This window comes from Gymnoscopelus braueri (assembly GCF_963280865.1).
Source record: "Gymnoscopelus braueri genome assembly, chromosome: 4".
NCBI classification, from domain to species: Eukaryota; Metazoa; Chordata; class Actinopteri; order Myctophiformes; family Myctophidae; genus Gymnoscopelus; species Gymnoscopelus braueri.
In genome coordinates, this window is record NC_137605.1 from 6,630,808 (window position 1) to 6,644,058 (window position 13,251).

The 13,251-nt window shown below is 40.8% G+C and overlaps 1 protein-coding gene across 1 annotated transcript in view; it reads right to left on the reverse strand.

Moving 5' to 3' along the window:
• The window catches only part of LOC308083934 (guanylate-binding protein 1-like), a 41,779-nt gene that overhangs the window by 16,997 nt on the left and 11,531 nt on the right, over positions 1-13,251 (reverse strand). Inside the window, exons 2-4 of the mRNA XM_080426360.1 lie at positions 10,467-10,622; positions 2,043-2,159; positions 820-909 (exon numbers count right to left, since the gene is read on the reverse strand). Coding sequence (XP_080282486.1) covers positions 820-909; positions 2,043-2,159; positions 10,467-10,488 — 229 coding nt within the window. The 5' untranslated portion in view covers positions 10,489-10,622. The remainder of the gene's footprint in view (positions 1-819; positions 910-2,042; positions 2,160-10,466; positions 10,623-13,251) is intronic.

The following is a 13,251-nucleotide window of genomic DNA, read 5'->3' on the forward strand; positions in this document are numbered from 1 at the left end:
ATACAAAATTATATGAGCCCTAAAACAAAACAAAATTTAAACAACAAAATTGAAGAAAAAAAGCAGCATCTAAAAATAAATAAATAAAAACTAAAAAAAAAAAGAAAAAAAATCTAAACAATTACTCAAAAGGTTTCAAGTGCTTATTTCACCTAGCCTGGTTCCAAACCATAGACCCCGCCCACTCTCTGAGTGGACTGCCTCTTGGTCTGGTGTTGAAATGTGGGCCAAGGATATCTTCAATACCGTCCAGTAACCGTCCAATGAGAGTCGGAGGTGGGGGTGGGTCTAACGACAAGCCAATCAGCGAATATCTGCTAAAACAAGCTGTGCGATGACGTCAGATGTAGGCGGATCTATGGATCTCTTGTGATTAGCTTAGGGAAATTCGAATCCCCTCCCCCTTATAATCGCCGTCACTGCAAGCTGAGCTCCACGCAGCTTCAGGCTGATAATCAGGCTATGTTTTACCCACTTCCGGTGGTCTGAGGCAAAAACGGAGCCGGATGTATTTGTTCGCAGACCGTGGGGTAGGCGAAGTTAATAAAGACAGAATAGGTGATTTTACATTGGAGTTGAAGATCCTTCTCTAAAGTGCCAGATGTTCTAGATCTGTAAATACATTGTCCTCGCCTATTCTGTATCTGTACCTTCCTGTCTGTCTGTAATACACTCCAAGAAAATATAGGACTACTTATTTGAGAATGCTTTCTTCTAGCATGATTGGTTCACCGCTGATTGTCTTCAGACAGGCAGAACGAGGCCATGCCTTTTGGTCTAGCGGAGAAAATAAACTATAAACTATGAATTTTCCTTCACCATCAGTAGCAGGAAAATCTTGGGAATGCAATGATGGTTCTGGTTGGGTTGTCACTGTAGCTGGGATAGGCTCAGCTTGAGTAGAAGGACCTAAACAGACATGAAAGGCAAAAAAATAATAACCAGAAAACCGTTACCAAATAACAAGGTTAACCACAGACCCATTAAATGATACAAAAATAAAATAGATTGATTGATGCATCCCCCGACATACTATTTAAAACAGATAAATATGCCCAATTGTTTGCTTTCTGCAAACAGAAACAGAAATGATTATTATTGCAACCTATGAAATACGAGACGGCTCCATAAAAATGTGCCAAAATCTTTCGAAGATAGCAGACCTACAAGCTCCGCATTATGAGCTTGTAGATCTGTGTTCCTTTATTCCTCACGTGCTGTTCCACAACCTTCCTTTCTTTTCTTGCTTCGTTATCGTCCCTTTCTTATATTTTTTAGCAATCAGGTATCCGGGGGCCCCAGGTGCACCGGTCCGTTGCTCCAATTTGTAACCAAACGTGGCACAAACACCGTTACGGGGTCTGCTGTGAGAATAATCACAACAAATACACTAAAAGGCTCTATGCACAGTGCTCAGCCATATTGGAAAGAAATGGGCCTTTTCCTTACTTCCTTCAAAGGCATTACCAATGATACTAATGAAGGCTCTGTTCCATTTAGTGTAGCACAGTGGTTCTCAAACTTTTTAATTTCAAGGACCCCCATAACTCTGAGTGTACAAATGGAACCAAATGGACCCATAAGGTGTGTGTGTGTGTGTGTGTGTGTGTGTGTGTGTGTGTGTGTGTGTGTGTGTGTGTGTGTGCGTGTGCGTGCGTGCATGCGTGCGTGCGTGTTTTCTAGGATAGTTTGTAAATTAATTAGTGGACTCATGCCCAATAGTCTGTAAGTTGGCCTTGCTGCTCACTGTGGGTTTCTTGCACAGCCCTAAAATGAGCATCATTTACTCATTCATCATAATGCATGTGTCTGTCTCTGTCCATGTCATCATGTGCATGTCTCCCTGTCATTCATTGCAGTTGTAGATGATGCCCAACTAGGTTGCACAAGACCCTGGCTAGATGGGACCACACCCCTATCTGGTGTGTATACACACTACCACAGGAGTATTGCAATATTTGCTTGTGCTCCGCCTAACTACAAACATCCTATTCTATTCTTTTCCATTCTATATTAATGTATCTATAACATTACGTACTCACCAAGGACTCGCTGGTTGTCAACTGGGACAAGGTAGACCACGACTACAGACATACCCACCCCAACCACTGCCAGCACCATGAACCAGGTGTAGAAGCTGCCTCTTCCAGAAGCAGACTCTGAAAAAGAGACAAGCAGAAAAAGGCATCTTGTTTCTTCAAAAGATAATCCTATTTGTGTTGCACAGCAAAACCCAATTCATCAAAGTTCCTTAAACTATGATAAGCTTTATGGATTTCAGCATTCAGCAGAAACACAGTCAAATCATTGTACAATTGTGGCATAATAAACATCCGAATAAACAACAGAAGCCAATGTACTGGTATTCCATTTACATCGCTTCAGAGTGATGCCTTTACATCATGTGTTCCTATGTTACAAATTAGAAATAGATATCTGTCTTTGAGGGTAGAGGCAAAAAAGGAGAAAGAAAGAGGGAATAGGTGATTTTACATTAGAGTTGAAGATCCTTATTTGTGTTACCTATCTCTAAAGTGCAAGATGTTCTATTCCTGTAAAAGGCTGTCCTTGCCTATTCTTGCTTTGACAAGTTTGAACAATATTGCAGGGGATTTTGGCAAAAAAAAGAATTGGGGCGCTACCCACACATTTTGCTGTGTTGCCCAACTTAGATGGCCAATAGGGACAGGCTGAAATTGCTTAAGCTATGTAGCCTAACTCTTCAGCTGATTGCCATACAGACTTGTATCGTGGACAAAGCTACAAGGGCCCGTTCATCGCTGCTTGCAGCTTTAATTAGGGCCCGAGCACTGCACTGTAGTGCGAAGCCCTATTGAAACTGCAATGATTATTATTATTGTTTTATCTATAATGAATCGCGTTTTTGAGGGGCAATATGTACTCCAAAAGTTACGCAACATTGCAGACACATTACCAGTGGTGAAAAATCGTCTCAAAATGGGGTGTGGTCTAATGGCGCCCTTACAAAATGTTGTGCTTCAAGCGCCACGATGCGGTTTCACCTACATCCATGTAAATTGATACACACCTGTATCATGTTCCGACTCTCTTGGAGCCATGACCTAAACCAAAGTTGTTCTTTAATGAACTCCTCCTAGGCGGATTGTCGGATCCGCCTCAAATTCTCTCAGCATATACAAAAGACCATAACGATGAATAGTTATCAAAAGCTTGAGTTTTCGTAAAATGACGTGACCGTGGCGAAACGTCAAACATCAACGCCAAACAGGAAGTGAATATAGCCGATCTACAATTCCTATTGGCTGGGCTTTAAACAGCCATAACTCAATTTCCCAGCATGGTAAACCTACAAAACTTTTTAGATGCACTTAGACGGCCAATAGGGACATGCTTTAATTGCTTAAGCCCCACCACCTCTTGGTTCCTATTGGCTGCGCTTTAAACAGCCATAACTCCAGTTCCCAGCATGGTAAACCTGCGAAACTTTCTAATTGCACTTAGACGGCCAATAGGGATAGGGGTAACGCTTCCTTTTACAGTACGGTAATTACCAGGTAATAATAAGTATTTACCAGGTAATTATATGGTAACTACCAGGTAAATTACTCATTAGTTACTAGATAATTACTAAGTATTTTCCTGACAACTACCAGGTAGTTACCAGGTAATAATAAGTATGTATTGTGTGATTACCAGGTAATTACATGGTATTTACCAGGTAAATTACTCATTTTCATGTCAAGGATCCCCAAATTAATATGTATAACTCCCCATCTGAATCTTCCAAATATTGCACATTTTATTTCAAGATAAAGATAAAATAGCAGATCTACAAGCTCACAAATAGCAGTAGGTGAAAGTGCTCATGTGGCCTAGTTGCTTCCTAGACCTGGTTGCTTATTTCTCTCACAAAACCTGGCAACACTGCTTCTGACGCACATCATGAAAGACAGAGAGAACAGAGCAGCTACTGTGTCAAGCCACACGCCAGTATTTTGTATAAGAATTACAGAAATTGATTAAGTCAAGCAAAAATCAGTTCCAGCAACTGTTTTAGGCATAAACAACTCGATGTTTTGATGTTTGAGGAGAAATACCAGCATGGTGAGAGGCTTGTTCATTGCTAATGCTAACGGTAGCTGCTAATGCTAGTAAACAAACAGGAAAATGTCATTGACTAATTTTGAAGTGTTCATGTGTACTGAATTAACTGAGTTGATTGTTTCGTTGCACAGCTGGTAGGCTATATGCTGAATGTTATTGGGAGTAGTGTTAAACACTTATCCTGTGTTTGTGCACACTGAGATGCACTTTGGTGTAAACTGTAAAAGCAAATTTTTACTGCATGTGACTTGCACTCACTACTGGAGGCTGCTATTGCTGTATACAGGCCAGATAGCACATGTTTTAGGTGTAGCTGAGTTATGCCATTTCTATGTGAAGAGATACTTATTTTTGTTAACATAATGTATTTGTATTAGTCCTGATTATTTTATTTTGATTATTTGTTTTGTTGTTTTTGATGAATGGGATTTTACTGTAACTGACGTTTATTTGTTTAATTGTAATTCCTTTATTGATGTGAGTAATGTGATAATTTTACAAGATGAAGCTGAGCTTTTATTTTATATTATGGTCCCCTATTCCATACCAGAAAGTGAATGTACATTTACATTTCTTGAAGATATATGTTTTGGCAGATGGGGAAAGAGCATTTTCTTGTGTTTTGGTCTAACTGAAATATGGTTATTGTAACTAAATGTGAAAGCTATTGAAATGTAATGTATTTGACAATGAAAGAGAATATTGTAACTATGAATTTTTTTTGATTGATATTGAGAAAAGAAAAGAGAAAAAGAAAAAAAGTTGCGAAGAAACTATACAGGTTGTGAATTAATACATTCTGCTGTGGAGGCTTGCTGGAGAAAGATGTCATCATCAGTGTCATTAATGTTATCCCTGTTTTAACCTGTTTTCCAGTAGCAATACTTATCTGCCTATGGGACCTGAGACCTGTAACAATAGCCGGGAAACAAACAAGGCTTCCTTTTTTATGGTACAGTTCCACCTTACTTTCTGGGTAACTTGCAAGGTTTTACTTGAGAATGTTTTGGAATGTAGGTGGTACAAGTTTGTAATTACTGGGTAAATACCAGGTTATTGGGTAAAACTCCACTAAATACTGGGTAAATACCTGGTAATTAATGGGGAAATATCTGAGTTGTTGCCAGGTAACACAGTCAAAACTACCGTTCCTGTAACTACAGTACCAATTAGAGGGAAAGTACAGGGCAATATCATGGAAACAAACCACGCTTCCTTTCACAGTACAGTTCCACCTTTCTTACTTGGTAATTTGGGAGGTTTTACTTGATAACGTTTTGTAAATGTACCTGGTCTAACTTTCTAAATGCAGGGTACATACCTGGAAATTGCAGGGGAAATATTGGTTTTATTTCATTTCAAGTGAACCTGTAACCATGTGACAACTACCCTCGGATCAGGAGCATTATACCAAATTAATCTCACCTGTGGGCGCGACGACACCCTATAAGTGCGTCACACACCCACACACTCTCCCTCTTTCTTCCTCCTGGTCGGTAAGAGCTTATACCAGCTTGTGATTTGACTTTGATTCCTCACGGTGCTGGATGCCTACTCTGGGCTGCCTTGTATGTGGCACCCCCTTGGCATGCCGTGATGTTGTCTCATCGTCTGTATTGTTTGTTTGAACTCACTTGCCAGTTTGTTGGTAAGTGAGTAACATTTCCTCCTGCTAGCATAGCTTACTAGCAGCACTCCACAGCACTGGAGTAGGCTTGTGTTAGCCTAGCTCTGCTGTTTAATGAATTGCATTTTTATTGCATTTTTATGGCGTTTTTCTAAGTACTCAAGCTTACTCAAAGCGCTTTACAATGGTTCATTCATTCATACATTTTTGTATTTGTTTATACTGAGGTTATTTAGTTTACAGTTAAATATGAGCACCCTTGGTTTGTGCTCCAGAATGTTTGTTTCCCTTGTTTGGAACATTTCAGTTTGGTATTATCCTGGACAATGTTTTGTAAACATGAATTTCAGTTGACAATACTGTGCTTGAACTCAGTTGTGTTCTGCTGTATTACTGGGATGAGGTTTACTCCTCCTTTATGGCTTTTGACCTGTAGGTTTTGGTCAGTTCACTCTCCTCGTGACTAATTTGGTATACTGTGTACTGTGTACCATGTTGTCACATGGTTACAGGTTCACTTGAAATGAAATAAAACGTATGTTTACGTATGTAAACACGGTTTTATGAATGAAAAGTGAACCTGTAACCCTTCATTGTCACTCGGCGGTGAAGGCTGGCCCTGTCATGCCTTCCCAGTCGGTAGAAAGAGGGAGAGTGTGTGGGTGTGTGACGCACTTATAGGGTGTTGTCGCACCCACAGGTGAGATTAATTTGGTATAATGCTCCTGATCCGAGGGTAGTTGTCACATGGTTACAGGTTCACTTTTCATTCATAAAACCGTGTTTACATACGTAAACATACGAGTCCCTGCCAGGTAACACAGGAGACTACTATACCTGCTAGGCAATAGTGGATGTTTAGAATCTACAATTACAGGGATAATACACGGTAATATCATGGAAACAAACCACGCTTACTTTCACAGTACAGTTCCACCTTACTTTCCGGGTAACTTGCGAGGTATTACTTGATAATGGTTTGGTATCTACGTGGTGCAAGTTTCTAATTACTGGGTTATAGCAGGTAATTACTGGCTAAATAGCTGGGAGTTATCGGGTAATCTGCAATTACCGAGAAAGTACAAGGTAACATTATGGAAACAGACAACACTTCATTTTACAGTACAGTTACACCTTTCTTACATGGTAACTCGTGAGGTTTTACTTGATAACGTTTTGGAAATGTATATGGTCCAACTTTCTAATTACTGGGTAAAGACCAGGTAATTATCAGAGTTATTGCCAGGTAACATGTTCAAACCTACACAGCCTGATGGGTAATTGTGGAGGATTATAATCTATAACTAGAAATATTGTTCCTTAAGAAACCATGGGGGCTCGCTTTAAAGCCAAAAAACTGTAGTTATAAAGAGTACACATTCAGTTTGACTCTGTATCTCTGTCTTTCTGTTGTGTGTGGGTGCTGCAGACTTGCCTCTGGTTGATCAGATTGGGAGCACCTGTTATCATTCTCCTAATTGTCATCAGTTACACACCTGCTTGCATAGCTGATGGTAGTAAGGGGATGGAGGGGTATAGGGGCGGGAGTGATGGGTGTGGGGTGCTCCCCCCTGGCTCCAATGAGCTTGTAGATTAGCTATTTCTGATGGTTTACTGTGTGTGTGTGTGTGTGTGTGTGTGTGTGTGTGTGTGTGTGTGTGTTTGTATGTGTATGTGTATGTGTATGTGTATGTGTATGTGTATGTGTGTGTGTGTGTGTGTGTGTGTGTGTGTGTGTGTGTGTGTGTGAGTGTAACAAAAAAATCTCAATAGAAATACGCGATCTAGAGCATGGACCGTCCACTCTGGTTTTTAGCTGTGGTGGACTCGGGATGGAGTTAGGAAATGTTGCTGCTGTACCACTCGTCCTATAGGATATAGTAATATCATATTTAAGGTAAGAAAAACGTAGTCCGAAATTCTCGTTTAAGTGGCATAAAATGGAAAAATTTAAGTAAGTACAAGTAGGCAATTTTACTCTAGCTTGAGTAGATGTACAGTACTTAGTTACTTTTCATCAATGCAAATAGTATAGGCTCACTTCAAATATTCCAGTAGGCTTTTCCAAAATATGGAAACAAATGAAAACAAAACAGTTAAGATTTACTCACTTTCAATCAATATAACCCAAAACCATTTTATTTGTGTTGTATCAATTTCACCCACACACACACGCAGGCACGCACGCACGCACGCACGCACATGCACGCACGCACGCACGCACGCATGCACGCACGCACACACGCACGCACTAACACACGCACGCACGCACTAACACACGCACGCGCGCATGCACAGACACACAGGGTTTCTTGTTCTTGTTCACCTCACTGGACTCGGTTGAAAATCCTGGTCCTTCATTAGAGTTGCTCTTCTCCATGTTCTAATTGGTCGATATTTGGATATTTGGGCCCGGGAATCGCTGCTTGCAGCTTTAATTAGGGCCTGAGCACTGCAAAGTAGTGCGCAGCCCTATTGAAACTGCAATGATTATTAAAGCTGCAAGCAGCGATGAACAGGCCCTCGCAGCTCTGTCCACGATACAAGCCTGTATGGCAATCAGCTGAAAAGTCATGCTACATGTCTTAACCGTCTAAGTGCTCCTAGGAAGTTTCGTAGGTTTTCGATGCTGGGAACTGGAGTTATGACTGTTTAAAGCCCAGCCAATAGGAAGCAAGAGGGGGCGGGGCTTCAACAATTACAGCTCGTCCCTGTTGGTGATCTAAGTCCACATACCAAATATGTACTCTGTAGCATGCTGCAAACTGGAGTTATGGCTGTTTAAAACCCAGCCAATAGGAAGACAGAGAGGGCAGGGCTTCGGCAATTACAGCTCGTCCCTATTGGTCATCTTAGTCCACATACAACATTTTTACTCGTAGCATGCTGCGAACTGGAGTTATGGCTGTGTAAAGCCCAATAGGAATTGTAGATCGGCTATATTCACTTCCTGTTTGGCGTTGAAGTTTGACGCTTCGCCATGGTCACCCCGTTTTACTAAACTTAAGCTTTTGATAACTTTTCATCGTTAACATCTTTTGTGTACGCTGAGCGAATTTGAGGCGGGTCCAACTGGGAGGAGTGTGTTAAAGTACAAACCGTGAAAATGGCGTGAAATGCACAAAAACGCCACTATGAATTCAAAATGGCCGACTTCCTGTTTGGTTTAAGTCATGGCTACAAGACACTTTTTTTTGTAAGTTGGGACATGATACAGGTGTGTACCAATTTGCACACATGTAGGTGAAACCGTATTGTGGGGCTCGAAGCACAAACTTTTGTAGGGGGAGCTATTGAGCCATTAGGCCACGCCCCCTTTTCTTTCTTTTTTTAAATACGTAATTTTAAATACGTAATTTTTCGTTGTTGCGTAACTTTTTGAGTAGTAATCATTGCAGTTTCAATAGGGCTTCGCACTACTGTGCAGTGCTCGGGCCCTAATTAAAGCTCCAAGCGGCCATGAACGGGCCCTCGCAGGTCTGTCCATGATAAAAGTCTGTATGGCAATCAGCTGAAAAGTTAGGCTACATAGCTTAAGTAATTACAGCCTGTCTTTATTGGCCGTCTAAGTGTGCCTTGCAAGTTCCGTAGGTGTTTGATGCTTGGAAGTGGAGTAATGGCTGTTTAAAGCTTAAGCAATTTTAGCCTGTCCCTATTGACCGTCGAAGTGTACCTAAGAAGTTTTGTAGGTTTTCGATGCTGGGAACCCGAGTTAAGGCTGTTTAAAGCCCAGCCAATAAGAATATAGAGGGGGTGGGGCTTAAGCAATTTTAGCCTTTAGCCTGTCCGAGGGAGTGGTCACAGACAGAAGGACACACACACGGACAGACACACAGGGTGCAAAACATACTCTCTCACCATGCCTTTCAGCCTGGCGGAGACAATAATAAAAAAGTTTCTCTGGTTTACATACTTGCATGCATCCTAACCACTGATATTAGTGCAGGATTTAATTTCATGTTATTGTATTCATACATCCTAACCACTGACATGAGGCCAGGATTTCATTTCATTGTATTTTATTGTATTCTTATGAAAGCAATAAGAACTGAAATGGGCCCAAGTTTACGTAAAACAAATTGGTGATACTTCCTAAGCACTGCCTGGTTTACATAATACAGGTTGCTACTCACTGTTAAGAAAGCATTTTCCTCTGTACATTTTATTTGCACACAATATTTTAGAGAGGGGTTATTTTGTATCCTTTCTTGTGGACAGTTTGCAGTCAGTGTTTTACTGTTAGGAGGAAGCACTATGCATGCATATGTTTGTACATAGTACTAGGCCAATTCGTTATGCACAAAAATGTAATAAGATTTCAGAATAAATACATAATTCCAGATTTTTTTCTTTTTCAGTTAAATATATCACGATATAATTGTTGATAACATTTCTTGCAATATATATCGAGTATCGCAGATATCGTGTATCGTGATATTATCGTTATCGAGGGCCAATTATCGCCAGTTATCGTATCGTGAGCTATCCGTATCGTCCCACCCCATCCATCTTGAACCGCTTATCCGGAATCAGGTCCCGGTCCCACCATATAATAGTATAATAGTAATATAATTCAATATTCAAATTATCTTCTTATATATATATATTTTTTTTTCTCTGAAAGCTCTATGGGGAAAATAAATGGGTTTTCTATCTGTGGCACTACAATGGCCGCCACTACTAAGCCCTATATGGGAAGGGGTGATCTCATCCCGTGGGATCAAAACTACTTCAAAAATGTCAAACTACTTACTGCTATTATCAGCGGTGGCCATAGCTGAGTGGTCAGTGAGCACACCTGGGAAGCGAGAGCCCCTGGTTGTCGCAGGTTCAATTCCAGGCCAGCGATGTGTCCCTGAGCAAGAATCTTAACCACCAATTGCTCCTGAGGGCTGCACGATCACTGCTCCTAGTAGTTATAGGATGGGTAAATGCAGAGGACACATTTCACGTAAATGCAAATATACAGTGACAAAAAAAGCACCCCAAGGTGTGGGCCCTACATCATATTATTGCAATTTAGAATCTCTTGTGCTGTGGTGAGAATTGTGTCTCCAGAGGAGGTAGAAGTTTCAAGGTTCATTGTGTTTCTGGTGTTATAACAATCAGAGGTTTATGCACAACCGTTACTGTGGTTTATATTACCTGTCTGCTCCCGGGATTCTGATTTAACGCTGATTCTGTATTGTATAATAGACGTGCCAGTCGAGCAGAACCTGGTCAGGCCTAGCTCTTACTTTGAGGATATACTGTATGTACGGTACCTCAGGCCTAGGAGGTAAGGAGTTGGGCTCGGCAGCTTTATTTGATCAAACTTTTAATGACGCTTGGTGATGTTTTAGTCATTCACTGATGTTTTTTGCATTATAGGCTGAACTGGTGTCTCTCTGCCATCTTGTTTTGACAGGGTGACACTCGCCGCTGTGCATGTCGGCGTCATCTTGTTTTGACAAGGGGAAGTTAACGGTTGTGCGTGTGGGTACATATGAAACATCGTCTGCTCTCACGAGAGCAGAGGATGTGGTCACAAAGAAGGCTGTATATCCTGTCTAGCAATGAGAAATGACAGATGCATGAAACCTTCAACCTAACCACATGCCGTGCAAACAACACCTGCCTCTCTGCAACCACCATCTCTGCAGGCATGGATGCAGATTTATGTTGGGTGGGTAGGGTACTCAACAACAAGTCACACACACATCAACCAAGTCTTAACCCCTTAATCAGAAATACCTGATGAATGTCAGTTCATAATACATTGTGCTCGCAATAAAACACTTTTTGCTGTAAGTGAAGACAGTGTGCGCGATCACCATTCTTTCCTGTCTCATGCACTGACTGCCTGCTCCTACGTACCTGTCCCAGTAGGTGTGCAAAAGGACCCAATTTGGCCCAATTTGATTATGGGCTAATGATGAAACCATAACTGGCATTATGGGTTTATTAGGATCCCCATTAGCTGGTGCATAACAACAGCTAATCTTCCTGGGGTCCACAAATAACATAAAACAAAAAAAAACTTTTGACATCCTATGGCAACTGTATTCTCATGTATGTGCTGGTCAAAAGCAATAAATACACATTTTTTAAAAAAAAATAAAAAAATAAAAAAAATAACATAAAACATGACATTCGACAGTACATTACAGGACAATGATACAAATAGTGTACGGCGGCAATTTTCCTTCAGACAGTGACTTTCATATCAGCCATCACATACAGCTTATTTTCTGATGAAAATTTAAAGAAAACAATAATACTAATAGTAATTTTACAGATGTCTCCCTTTGCTTCTTTTAAAGTAAAAGCAAACTAAACAAATACAATCCTAATCATAACTGTGAAAGGATGTGTGTGTGTGTGTCTGTGTTAGCGAAAGTGCCATATTCGTGTTTAAAAAAATAAATAAAAATAGAATAAAAACCCTATATGAATGGGTATGCTGCTGTATGTTTACCATAACCTGTCTGCTGCTTGTGTAATTACAATCTTTGGGCTTCTAAGATGCCCCTTCAATCGTCTTTTGAAGCTTGATTTAGTTTTTTCTTTAGAAATCTGATCTGGCAGTGTGTTCCATGCAGCCATGGCTCTATACAGCACTGTGCTCTATACAGCACTGTGCTACAGCACTGTGCTCTAAGGACTTTGCAGATTACAAGGAGAGAGTTTGAATGACAGAAATCTGTTCACAATAACACACGGTATCAGAGCGGGTACATCATGCATTGCATCCTGTGCACGTTACAAAGCATCACACAATATATAGTCATCCGACCGACACATCCTGTGGGTGCTCGGCTTTCTCCTGGGTGCTCGGGCTCCCTGGCACCCACAGGATTGGTGCCAATGTCTGCAGGTCTCTGCAAAAACATTCACTGAACAGAGAGAATGTTCTGTTTTCTATGTCAACTGTATGCATGCAGAATGAGCATGTAAGGTATAGTGTCATATCACCAGATGTTACATACTGTATGATCTGGTGAAAAAAATATGTGTAATCACTGTAATCAAAACGCCCTTCATGACCTTCGTTACTCTATGCATTCAATGTACAGTATGTATAATTTTTTTTAGAACAGATGGGATCAGTTTAAAGTTAGCTCCATGTCCTAATCTTTGAAGCTGAATGTTATTGTATCTCGTCAAAAAGGTCACAGTTGATGGCCTTGGATCTGAGAATGTGTACCAAATAGATTTTCTTTATCACCAAAGTACATTAAGAACTGGAATATAATTAATGTGATCTTAGTGCAGCTTTGACAGCAATGTGTCACTCATGTGTGACTCCTGTTAATTCCTCATGAGAAAATAATAATCTTCTGAGGCAGGTTCACGCTGGTCCCGAGGAAGACTAAGCTAGTAATTCCCATCATGATTACTGACATCGACTATGCAGATGATATTTCCCGAGTCTCGGACACAGCAGAGAATGTAAGGGAACTACTACTGGCAGTAGAAATGGAGTGCAGGAAGATCGGCCTCAAGCTCAATGCCAAGAAAACTAAAGTATCGGTATTTAACACAGAGGACATCATTGC